Source organism: Acinonyx jubatus, chromosome X (genome assembly GCF_027475565.1).
Source record: "Acinonyx jubatus isolate Ajub_Pintada_27869175 chromosome X, VMU_Ajub_asm_v1.0, whole genome shotgun sequence".
Classification (NCBI taxonomy): domain Eukaryota; kingdom Metazoa; phylum Chordata; class Mammalia; order Carnivora; family Felidae; genus Acinonyx; species Acinonyx jubatus.
This window is the reverse complement of record NC_069389.1, coordinates 13,510,371-13,523,614: the sequence shown is the minus strand read 5'-3', so window position 1 is coordinate 13,523,614 and position 13,244 is coordinate 13,510,371. Positions and strand designations below refer to the sequence as shown.

At 42.8% G+C, this 13,244-nt stretch overlaps 1 protein-coding gene and 1 pseudogene across 2 annotated transcripts in view; one reads left to right on the top strand and one right to left on the bottom strand.

The window, feature by feature from the left end:
• Positions 1–549: 549 nt before the first annotated feature.
• The window catches only part of REPS2 (RALBP1 associated Eps domain containing 2), a 353,324-nt gene continuing 340,629 nt past the window's right edge, over positions 550–13,244 (bottom strand). Inside the window, exons 19-20 of one of the 2 annotated variants that reach the window (XR_008290030.1) lie at positions 4,340–4,510; positions 550–2,060 (exon numbers count right to left, since the gene is read on the bottom strand). Coding sequence is in view for 1 of the 2 variants with exons in the window: in XM_053202117.1 (XP_053058092.1) it covers positions 4,466–4,510 (45 nt within the window). In the remaining variant the exon portion in view is untranslated. Of the gene's footprint in view, positions 2,061–3,380; positions 4,511–13,244 lie in introns of those variants that run through there. The other variant, XM_053202117.1, reaches the window with a different exon arrangement.
• Positions 7,658–8,760, top strand: LOC113597736 (poly(rC)-binding protein 2-like; annotated as a pseudogene).

Here is a 13,244-nt window from a genome sequence, read left to right as displayed (position 1 = left end):
GACTTTCTAGCCCCTGCAGTCAGATGAGGAAATTCCTTAAAATCAATCTCTCTCTCTCTCTGTCTCTCTCTCTCTCTTCCCATGTGTATGTGTGTGTATGTGTACGTGTATATATATTGGTTTGTTTCTTTAGAGAACTCTAATACAGAAATCAGATATTCTCCTACGTGGTCTTCTAAAAGTTAAGTTTGAGATTTCACAACTTTTTAACGCAGCTGGAACTGATTTTGTAGATATCTTCTTAATTTATTATTTCTTCAGTCAATTTCATGTGCTTTGAGAAGAAGAGATACATGTGCATACTGACTGGTCCTCCTGGACTGTAAGTTTGTGTATCGCTTTAAAAGCATCAACATCTAGCTCTCACTGTAGAAATTCTGATTCAATAGGTCTGAGTTGGGGTCTAAACACATATATTTTCTTAACACAGGCCATTCTGAAGGTCTATATAGAAGAAAATAAAGATGAATATTTTTATATCCTTTAGATAGGGAACATCTGAGAATGCTATTAGAGACAAAGCCCATCAAGAAAAATGCTTGAGCCATTTGACCATATCAAGTATTTTTAACTGTATAAAATTACCAGTTATAAGTATAAAATTATCAGTTATAAAACGGACAAATTCTAAGGCTCTAATGTATAACATCATGACTACGGTTGATAACACTGCATTGTATAATTAAAATTGGCTGAGAGTAGAGCTTAAGTGTTTTCACCAAAAAAAAAAAAAAAAGGAAATATGTGGGGTGACGAATGTGTTAATTGATTCGATCAGCTGAATCCTTTCACAATGTACACGTGTATCAAGTCGTCATGGGGTACACTTAAAATAGATGACACTTATTTGCCAGTTCAACCTCAATCAGACTGGAAGAAATTCATACAGGAAAGTGCATCCATAAGATTTGTGAACACCTGGACAGCAAGCAATGCCGTAAAGAAAGTTAAAAGTAGAAAGACAGAGAAAAATGTACAACATGTATGAAAATAATTAATATCCAGGGGCGCCTGGGTGGCTCAGTCAGTTAAGTGTCTGACTCGTGACTTTGGCTCAGGTCATGATCTCACGGTTCATGGGTTCGAGCCCCGGCTCGGGCTCCATGCTGACAGTGGGGAACCTGCTTGCGATTCTCTGTCTCCCTCTCTCTCTGCCTCTCCCCTGCTCGCATGCTATCTCTCAAATAAACAAACAAAAATAAACCCCAGTTAATATCCATATGTAAAAAGCTCTTGTAAGTACTGCAGTAGTAAGAGAATCGGCCAGAATGATTAAGAAGCTAAGTCACAGGATCTAGCTGTCTGGATTTGATTCTTGGCCGCATCACTTACAAACAAGATCCTGGTGGGCACACTACTGAATCTCCGCCTCCATTTTCACACTTCTAAAACAGGTAGAATAATGAGTTTATATGGCCATGGTGGATATTAAAATAGGTAATGCCTATTAAGGGATTAGAAAAGGGACACGCTGTAAGGCATCAGTAAATATTAGCTTTCTTTTTTGTTGTTGTTTATTTATTTCGAGAAAGACAGAGGGAGCGCGAGCGAGGGAGGGGCAGAGAGAGGGAGAGAGAGAATCCCAAGCAGCCCGATAAGGGGCTCTATCCTACCACCTTGAGATCATTACCTGACCTGAAATCAAGAGTCAGATGCCTAACCAACTGAGGCACCCAGGCACCCCAAATATTAGCTTTCTAATGAGAAGAAGAATCCCTGCCCCCCAAAATGGGCAGAGGACATAAACAGGCAATTCAGTAAAAGCAACAATAACAACCCAATACAAGCGGCGTTGGACCATAAAACAGTGCCCGCACTTACGGTTAGTAAAACACAAAAACAAGATGGTATTATTTTCGTTGTTATCATGGATCAGATTTGCAAAGACTGAAAAGAAAGACAGCACCTTCGGGTGGAGAGGGTGATGGAAAACAGATTCCACACGTTTCTCCGTGGCAGACATTTAGTATGCTTGTACTGGTCAATAAGATATCCCAGCACCACCAACTCTGAGTACTACTCACTCCCAGCTGCTTGGCCTTCTGTCCTGTAACCTGGACCTCTCAATCCAACAATTAAAGGGTTACTTTGTGGACTCTGCTCTATACTGAGGTCAGTATCCATTCTTTTTTTTTAAAAAAAAAATTATTTCTTTATTTTTGAGAGAGGAAGAGAGAGCCCACAAGCATGGGAGGAGCAGAGAGGGAGAGGATCCTAAGCAGGCTCTAAGCTGTCAGCACGGGGCCCAATGTGGGGTTTAAATTCACAAACTGTGAGATCAGGACCTGAGCTGAAACCAACAGTTGGATGCTTAACTGACTGAGCCACCCAGGTGCCCCAGTTAGTATCCAATCTATTGCTGAGTATTTTGAATATCATCTCTGGAGAGAATCTTTCTGGAGGGTATTCTCCCAATATGTCAGAAGTTGAAATCTATATGCCAAGGAAGTAATGAGAAAATTATATAAAAGTCTACATATTCAGAAGTTTATTGCAAAATTGGAAACACCCTAAAAGTCCTACAAGACACTTTATTTAAATTTGTCATGGTAAACCCATACACTGTAATATTATGTACATCTTAAAATGAGGACATTAAAATGCCCCAGTATAGAGGCGCCTGGGTGGCTCAGTCAGTTAAGCGTCGGACTTCAGCTCAGGTCATGATCTCGCAGTTTATGAGTTTGAGCCCAGCGTCATTCGAGCCCCACTTCGGGCTCTGTGCTGCCAGCTCGGAGCCTGGAGAGTGCTTCAGATTCCATGTCCCTCTCTCTCTGCCCCACCCTCTCTCTCTCTCTCTCTCTCTCTCTCAAAAATAAACAAACATTAAAAATATTTTTAAATAAAAAAAGAGAAGTCACGTGTATCAACCTCCAATGGCCCCTCACCATTTTCAAGATAACCTCTCATCTTAGCCCAGAGATTCCTCAGCATCTGATCTGTGCCTGCCTCCCTAGCTTTTTGCCCTACCTCCCTCCTGCAGTGCCCTGCACTGTAGCCTATCGAACGTGGGTCTTTTCTCCTCCCTATAATGCTGCTTCCTGCCTCCATGCCCTCACTGATTTCGGCTCAGGCCATGACCTCACGGTTTGTGGAATCGAGCCCCGCACTGGGCTCTGTACGGACAGCACGGAGCCTACTTGGGATTCTCTCTCTCCCTCTCTCTTTCTGCCCCTCCCCTGCTTGTGCTCTCTCTCTCTCTTAAAATAAATAAACTTTAAAATAAAATAAAATGCCCCAGAATGTAATTAATGGGAAAAAACACAAGGTGAAAACACCCTGTTTGCTATCATCACTTTAAAAAATATATAGAAATCATTAAGAGATATGATCACTTTTGTTTGGCCGTGTATTTTTCATGTAAAAAGGGGCTACGTATATGTATACATGCATACACATGTATATTTTATGTATACATAATTTTTAACAGTATTTATTTGCAACGAATTACAAAAAAACAGCACAAATTATTGCTATCTCCGTATGCTTGTACCTTTGTATTGTGACCTTGGCTCTCCTCAGATCAAACAGCGAAATCTATCCTTGACCCCTTACATCTGTGCTTAGCCATGTCACTGGTTTGGCCAGTGGGGCTTTGGCAGGTGTGTGATTTCAGCAGACGCATGGAAACTGCTTGCGCTTCGGTGCTTTGTCTCTTGGTGCTATGCTGGGAACCCTGAGACCACCGTGTGAACAGGTGACCAACCTGTTCTCTGGCAAGTGAACAGCCTGCTGGGAAGTTCATGTGGAGGAAAACTGAGGTGTCCTGGTCAACATCTGCCAGCTGCCAGCTGTGAAGGAGGCCATGGTCGGCCGCCCGACCCAGCCAAGCCTCCAGGACACAGCAGATACACTGAACCCAAGCTGCCAGACCCAGCGTTATGAAGTAATGATTATTGCTTCGAGCTGCTAAATTCTGGATCGTTCGGTGTATTGTCTCAGGACAGTAGAATGTGGATACTTCAAAGTTTAAAAGCAATTTTGTATAACTCTTCATTTTTTAAACTTTTACAAAGAATATGCATTACTTTTAAAACCAGAAAAACATTGTTTTTTACTTAAAAAAATGTTTAAAAACCTGAAAATCTCTACTGGATTTAAGCTGTTTAGCACACAAGAATCCACTTGCAAAGAATACTATTATCATTTCCTTTTTCCAGCTGAAGAAATCAAGGCCGAGAAAGGTTTAACAACTTGTCCAAGGTCACACAGCTAGTAAAATGGCAGCTCTGGGGTTGATCCCAAGCAGTCTGCTTCCTGAGTCTGTGCCTTTAATTGGCCTAAGACAGAGACAATACTATATGTAAATGTAAAAGGTCATTTCTCAAGGATTTGGTACCTGAAAGTTATAGCTGTGAGATATCCAGGATGCTCCCTGGTCTCTCTTGGGTTCCGTAACTTCATATGACTTCATCAAGCAATAAAACTTCGGGGTGGATATGGTAGAGAAGATGTGCTAGGACTCCTACTGCTCCATTTTGCTGCTCGTTATCAGCTCCCTTACGGAGATCTGTTGGGGAGGTGGAGGGTGTTAAACTTTAAGAGGGTGGCTGTAAAGGTCAAATGATATGATTCTTGTCAAGAAATTGGCAAGATCTGCTACTCTCTATCGTCATCATCACATCATCATGTCAACTTCTAAACAAAAAGCTTAGAAGAAAAACTATGACCTGATCAAATTCCAAACAATCTGTAGACTTCAGCATCCTCCAAAGCAAAAAGTAGGACATCTTAACCATGGATGACAAAACTGAGAGCCTAAAATTCTTAGTGACAATCCTTTCTTCTGGTGTTGATAGTATAAAATCAATCCTTAAGTGGTCAAATGGAATCAAGATTGGTATTCCCATCTGGAGTCACCTGATGATCCTTGCCATCTGCTGAGAGAAATTGCCTCCAAATACTGTTAGGACTTGAAGATAGGAGTCCCTTGGCACCTCAACATGGCCGTAGCCATAGACTGTCAGTGCCTGAAAACAACAGAAAGCAGGCCTGGGACTGTTCTGCCTTTTCATTACTGCCTCCCACAGCCATTATTACCCAACATCACAGGCTTTTGCTCTTCCAAAAGACAGAGTTAATCCGTCCAGTTTTAGATAATAATTCGAAGCCTGCAACAGTTACATTGTAAACAAGACAGAGTCGTGTTGAAAAAAAAACAGGGAACAGATTTTGTTAAATAAAAACAAATGGAATTAAAAGAAAGGTCACCGTTTTTGTATTTCTGTAACAAATGCAATCTAACAATAATCCATATCTGCTGGAATCCCTGGGGGTTTTTTTTAGGTTATAATTAAATTTCTCCTTGAATAATCATCTTGCACACTTTCCCTAGAGGAAACTGTTTACATTTCATCATATCTTTGAAAATGTAATGGATCTCTATTTTAATCAGCCTTTCCTATTTGGATCATTCCTTGAAAATGATCCAAACTCATGAACAGGTTTGTTTTCAAAAATACAACTCAGCAGTGATTTTGACTGATATCGGGGTGCCAGAAGTCAGCGTGGTTTTAGAGATAGTTTCGATAATGAACGGCCATGATGACAGAAGTGCTTTTGGCAGATTGATGCAGTAATGGCTCCTGATTTGTCCAATGTCTCTATATCCATACCCTCGTGTAGTCTCCTTCTACACTGACTCTAGATTTGGCCATGTGATGTGTTTGACCAGTAGGATAATCACGAATGTGCTACAAGCAAAGATCTGAAAAGCACTTGCGCGTTGGGGCTGTCCCTTTTTTGCTATTCTTAGGACTCTCATTAGAGCTGCCACGTGAAGAAGCCCCTCCAGGACTGCCTGATGGACGATGAGAGAAATCCATGGCTGGAACTCAAATGGCTGCCTCAGTTAACCACCAGCTCATATCCCAGCTGATCCAGCAGTGGCCCGCAGACACGAGTGACACCAGTTAAGGCCAGCAGAAGACTCCTCCATCTGAGCCCAGCCCAAATTTCCAGACCACAGAATCCTGATCGTCGTTTTATTTAAGCCACTATCGGGGATGGTGATACAATGAAAGCTGACGGACCTAGTGTCCCAGTGAGAGCGGAGTTACAGCACCAGCATTAGGGCAGATGTGGGATCCCATGAGGATGATTTTGCTTATAAACAGCCGATTGACATAAACATAAAACAAGTAAGCAAGTACGGGTTGTCCCATCCACCCACAGAAAATTATCAATGTAATGACTAAGAAAACTGGAAGACACATGGCAGAAAGTACGGGTATGGGTAAAAGCTGACCCCTCACTATTCAGTATTTGGGATCAATGGACCAAACACCTGAAATTATAAAGATCTTAATAATATTGAGGGGCTCCAGTTCAGCACAGCTTAAAACTTCATTTGCTTGCTACTTTGCATCTTATGCTTTCCATAAACCTCCTGAAGTCCTTGGTTGGACCAAGTCAACAGGTGCATAAAACTGGGACTTGCTGTATGTCTTTCTCCATCTACTTTTCCTAAGTATATACTCTGTAAAATGTCCACTAAGAAAAGGGTTCCACGGTCACGTACACCACTGCATTGATTCCTCTTGGAATGTCACAGTGTATCCTGGCATATTAAAGACCTGTTCATCCTTATTTATCTCAGGGCTGCAATGTATTTGGCCATGGAATCCTTTTTGTGAGTAACATACTAAAATCTCATCAACCAATGTTTCTCAGAGCATACTTGGAGAAAGCTTTTTCTTCAACCTTCTTAAAACTAAGTACAACACATGGAAAAGGACATGAAGTGCAAACATGTAGCATAATGAATTATTTGTAGACTAAACACTCCTGTAACTACCACCCAGGTCAAGAAATAGAATATCGCCAACCTCTCCGTTAGACTGCTGTGTACTCCTGGCCCATTACAAATTCCTCTCTCTGTTTCCATGACTTTTTCCTACTGACTTTATGGTAATGACTTCCTTGCAGTGTTCTACTGTTTTGCCACCTAAGTGTGCACACCTAAACTATACACTTGTTTACTCTGTTTTTGAAAGCTAAATAAATGGAATTATACAGTATGCATTGGAGGGGCATAGGGTATAAGTGTCTTCAACTTCAACACATAATGTTTACCTCTTTCCCAAATCAAGGGCACCAACTGATACTCCTACCAGCAGCGTATGAGAGTTCCAGTTGTTCCACATCCTAAATTATACTTGCTAATGTCAGAGGTTTTCATTTTTGCCAATCTATTTGATGCATATTGGTGATTTTAATTTGCATTTCTTTGATTGGTAATAAGGTTGAGCACATTTTATGTTTACCGGTCATTTGGATATCTTCTTTTGTGCAGCCCATGTCCAAGCCTTTTGCTCTTTTCTCTACTGGGTTTCTATTTCCTTCTTAATTTATAGGAGTTCTTTACTCTAGATAAAAGTCCTTTGTTGGATATAGAAGTTAGGAGTTGCTAATATCTTCTCTTGCTCTATGGTTTGCTTTTTCTCTTTCTTAATGGGGTCTTTTGTTGAACAAAATTTCTTCATTCAAATGTAATCAAATGTATCACTTGTTTTCCTTTCATGCTTAGGGTTTGGTTGTCTCCTTCCTTGGAGTCTTTTCTTTAGTCACTGGCCCTGGGGAAAGCCCCAAACTGAAGGCCCAATGAGAAAAAGGGGAGTGAGTGGGAAGGGGAAGGGCAGAAAGTGGCGGGGGGGGGGGGGGGGAACACTACGACCTGGCAGGAAGGTGACAGGGGCCCTGCAGGTGGTGAGAGGCTATGATTGAAAGTGGATTCAATGTCACATTCACCATCCGGCTCTTCATGCATGTAAAAGAAGTTGGCAGTATTTTCAGAAAGAAAGGAGAATCAGTCAGGATTTGTGGGGAGCATGGTGCATATGTCAACATCTCAGAAGAGAATCGTGCTGATAATGACCAGTTTGGCTGGACCCTCTAAAGCTACCTTTAAATCCTTACCTATGATGATTGACAAACTGAAAGAGGACATCAGCACAATAGCACAGCTGCTCACACAACAGTGTGTGGTCACCCTGATGCGGGTCACTCTGAACCTGATGGTCCCTGCTACCAGTGTGGCTCTCTCATCAGGAAAGGCAGTTTCAGGGTCAAGGAAATACAACGAGGGAGTGCAGAGACTCGGGTCTGGCGACAGGCGATATGCTTCCCAACTCAGCTATTACAGCTGCTGGCATTTGGCAATCCATCACTGAGTGTGTCAAACAGACCTGTCTGCTCACAATGGAGCCACCCCAACCCTGAAGGTCATCCAACTCTCTGGCCATCCTTGCAGGTGATCGGGAAGGGCAAAACACAGGCAGCAATCGTGTGAGCTTTTCTCACATGTGCCCATCCACGTGCCTCAACCCCGATCTGAGGGGACTCCCTCTAGAGGCCTATACTCTTCAAAGGACAGCACGCCATCCCACAGCCACACTGACCACACTGCCCCTGTTGGCAAAGCACCAGACTCGTTTTCCCATGATGCATGGCAACCGTGGATTCAGTGACATTGAGTCCACTCTCCAGAGGTGAAAGGCTATCCGGCAGGTTTGGATGCATCTACTAAGACTACCCATGAACTCCCCATTCCAAGCATTTTAATTGACTGCATAATGGGGTGTCGGGGCGCTAAAATCAGTAAGTATACCAGATGTCTTGGGTGTAGATCAAAATTGCAAGCCCAGAAAAAGGATCTACCCACGGGCAGGCTACCCCACTGAGTCTGCTGCCAGCATTAGCCTGCTTCAGGATCTAACTGCCAGGCGCACCTCAGAGCTGGGTAGCATGGGAAGCAGTTAAAACAATGCAGATTCGCCTGTTCTCTTTCTTGGCTGTTCACCCCGCTTGATCCATCTGGGTAGTTTCTGAACAGTCAGCAATTTAGGTTTTTAAACAGTCTGTACATTTTCAGTTTCTCTGCACTTTACCATAAACTTGTGATTTTTAAATTATTTTAATTCCTTTCTCCATTCAGCTGTTAGAGCTTAGTTCCATATTTAGTTTTATAAGCTTCTCTGTGTTTTGTTTTATTTGGGGTTTTTTGGTCATGAATGGTTTTTTTGTTTGTTTGTTTGTTTGTTTGTTTGCCATAGTAGAGCACAAGAGTAGAATGTTAATATAATTCCGTCTAATCTATAATGTCAGAATTAAAAAAAAATAGTTAAAAAGTGGACTGGAAAAAAAATTAGCCAGATAAGATTTTCCTCATATTTATCTTTACCATTGTTTCGTAATCACACAGAGCTAGGAACCCTGATACATTCTTGCTCTGGGTGTCTGTCTGTTTTATTCTCCCATGACAAAAGCTATGAGGACAAGAACATTCCATTCTACTGGTAGAGGCTGTGAACAATCGACTGCAGGTCAAAGAACTGACATTTACTGGTCTGCTACTATATGCCAGGCACTGTGTTGTTCTGTTGATATAGTTAATTTTCTCAACAATTGTGGAGGGTGATACTTTTATCCCTCTTTTGTAAGTGGGGAAACTGAGGCTCACTGAAGCAAAATAAAATGAGCAAGGTCCCACAAGGCAATCAGCCAGTCCATGGCCAAGGTGGGATCTGAACTTAAGATTGAATGTAACCCCGAAGTTCAAGGCTTTCTCACTGCAACATGATGCCATCTGGTCAGAGCAGGGCACTTGGCAAAGTTGCTCTGTGAAAGGGAATTACAAAGTGTTGCCTTCCCTTCAGGATCATCGGTAGGAAAAAAAATCTTTCTATTCACTTTCTGTCTTCGTGTGGGTTACCCTAGAAGCAGAACCTAAGAGAGGGAATTTTGAGTACTAGTCATTCATTTCTTTGGGTGGCGATTGGAGGAAACAGCAGTGGGGGAAGTGAGACGGGAAAGGAAGGCAGCCAATAAAGGAGACCTTATCGAACAGAACACTGGGGGTCACCGGAGTGCGGTTCTGCTGGGGAACCCCCGGAGCCCATTGTTACCCCATACCCCAGAGTTACCCCAGCTCAGGGGTGCTCTAATAGAGGGGAGAAGCAGCTGGGTATTTATCCACCAAGTCACATCCATCATTAGATGAGGACAGCTGTGAAGGGATTAGCCCTCCAGGACTTCGGGCTTGCCCTGAGGGTGGGCCCCGGATGCTCCTCGGGCTAGAAAGATTCCCAGTGGCACTGGCAGAGCTTTGCAGGTGTTTGCAGTTAAGAGCCTTTAGCATAGAGGTGGATACCAAGGGGACGTGGCAGAAAACCAATACTGTCTGCTACACCCTCTACAAATAAAAGCCAACAAAAAACCCCAGAAATCAACATGAGCTCTGGTAAAAGAGAAGGCTATAGAAAAGCTTAAAATCCCTCCGGAGAGCTATGCAATGTAATATTCCTGAGACGTTCGCCCTGGCACCTCCAAATCTAATTTGCCACAGTAAGGAAGTGACACCCCCACGCTACAGTTTAATAATTTAGCTATTATTCGAGAGCGATCCTATTAACAGTCCATTCATTTTCTCCACAGCAGTTCAGTCCTTGAAATTCACCCACTGTGTCTCGTGACTATTAGCGATACTTTGGGTAGTATTATTTATGAGCGTGTACAAAAAAAGATTTGACAGAGATTTCAACGTGCAACCTGATAGGAAGACCAGATTTCCAAGTGTGACTAGGAATGGCCTGGGCTGGGTTTCGTCTCAGACCTCTGAGAGCTGGACTTTTCTCTCCAGCTTTCCCAGTCACCATGGGGGGGGGGGGGAGGGTGGATAGTGGTGGTGGTATTTAGAGGTTTTAAATACCCGCTAAATAAAGGGGCTTTCTCATGCAAATTAACCCACTTCCTCCCTTTCAGAGACTAGCACTTTCCACAGCTTTAAAAATAGAAGAAAATGTAATCAAAGGAGGAGGGTCGCCTCCTGAAGGAAGCAACAACCAAAGTTACCTCCTAGTATAGAAGGCCGTGATGCTGGCCGCACGCAGCAAGGGCAAACATTCAAAAGAAAAACACGACAAAATCGAAATAATTTTCCGTTTCTGGCTCAGGTCCTCAATCCACAAGTAGTTTTACACTAAGAAGAGAAGTAAAATAAGGCTAAGTAGTTATCAAAGCAGTCACTGCTTTGCAGGATGTTGATGGTGGGGGAGGCCGTGGAAGGGGGCAGGGGCCGTACGGGGAATCTCTACTTTGGATTCAAGTTTGCAGTGAACCCAAAAGTGCTCTGAAAATCAAGTCTCAAATTAGATATATACATTTTATAATGCTTTCTATTTTTTAAACCTTTGCCTAAAAGTTGTTACGAGGAGATAGGGCAAATATAAGACCTTCATATTCCAGACAAGAAAAGTACAGCTTTGAGTAGTTCAAGTTCAACTAACAAGTGGAAGAGCCTTCTGATTTTACGTTCAGGTTGCACAGAACACAGGTCAGTCTCTTGTGGCATGAAGTCCTAGGGAAGCTGAGGAAGAAAGTGAAGAGAAATTTTCCTGTTTGGCACATTTTGTCCCTGATAGAAATAGGAGTGGACTTTACATAATTCTGGCCAACAAAGTGTGTCTCAGAATGAGGCCGTGTGTGTGTGTGTGTGTGTGTGTGTGTGTGTGTCTAACTTCTCCCAGAATTCATGCGTGTTGAGCTGGTTGTACCTTGAGAGGCCCTCCTTCTATTCCACCCCCACCCCTCCTACAAACCTGCCTTCACTGGCTTCCCAGGGGCACAGGGGTCTACAAGCACGCCCCATGCAGAGTGGGACCAAGGCTCAAGGGTGGAGTCCAGCACTGTCAGTGTGCCAACTTCAGAACCTCTCTGGTAACCCTTTCCCTCTGCCTGAGAAATCCCCTTTCCCACCTTTACCCCTGCCTGACGAATCTTCCTCTTTAGAGCCTCAATCTAAAGATTACTTCTCCCAGAAATGCTTTCTCTGACCCTCAGTATAAATGAGGTTTCTCCCATTATTCTTTTCCCTAGGTCTTGTTTTTTCTTCAGAGAGCTCATCGAAACGTGTGAATGTTTAGACATTTGCCAACCTGTTTCATCACCAGAGTTCCTCTCCGTAGACCATAAGGTTCATGAGAACTGAAACATCATTTACCACCAATAACGCAGTATTCAGCACAGGCCCCGACATGGAGATGTGTAGAATGAGTGAATGCATGAATGAGTGAATTAGATGAATAAAATGAATGACACTAGTTACCCCTTCTTACCTCACAGAGCAGCCTTCTCTGCCTCCGACCAGACTATGAATATCAAGATACCAAAGGTATAGGAAAGGATTAGGGGATCAGGGAAGGTTTTACAGATGGTTCTAAGGACTTGGGCTTATATTCTGAGTAATATGGGAAGCCACTGAAGGCTTTGACACGTCTTTTATATACAGTCTTCTACTTCACCTAGCACTCCCTCCCATCCCTAATGACTCCTAGAAGGCACTCAAGAAATTTGTTGAATGGATATATGAGTGCATGAATGGATGAATGAATGAATGAATGAAAATATTATCCCTATCCCTAAAGAACTTAACGAGCATTGTGATAAGATACAATTCATATTTATGGAATTATCGGAGAAGTCCAGGAATGGGAGGGGGTATAGGACACATGCCAGACTTCAATCAAATATTTCATGAAAGAAAAAGCAACATTTTACGAAAGAAACTTGATCATCACTTTTATATATTTTGAATTGGTTCGTTGTCTGCCTAGTCTCCACTATTTCAATTATAAACAGCTTCAGAGCAGTGCCCAAGTGATTCAGATCCCTGGGGGCCTAGTACAGAGCCCAAGGGCATGAAGTGTGCCAAAAATACTCTTCCGGTTCTCATGATGCTTCAGCGGGGTGGATTAATTTGTAATGCAGTGCATTTCACACACCAGCCCTCCAGCTAGACCCTGGGTAATCCCTCTTGGGGAGCTACCAAATGTGGTTCTCGTCATCTTGTGCAGCCAGGAGACAGCTCTGAAGATTATGGTCTTTCTCTTGGTTGTCCTAACCCTCCAGTCCTCCTTGGTGATGGGGGTGGGAGCAAAGGTTGTTGGTCAGGAAAGATTGGCTTTTCTGTTTAAAAACCAGGGGTGGTGCTCTGGGGTTGTGGGAGAAGCAATGAACTTGTTTCTAGATTCAGCTCACTATCTATGTGTCTATAGACCCCTCATTTCATCTTTCTGTGCCTCATTGTTTCTCATTCATAAAATTAGAGGGCATAGGGTAGATAAGAGAATTCCTAAGATCCTTTCCTGTTCTTCTAGGACTCTAATTCCTGGTGTGACATGAGAAAATGATTCCTTAAATGGCCACAAGCCATCTTCTAGCTTCCAGAACATTCCATATATTTGCTG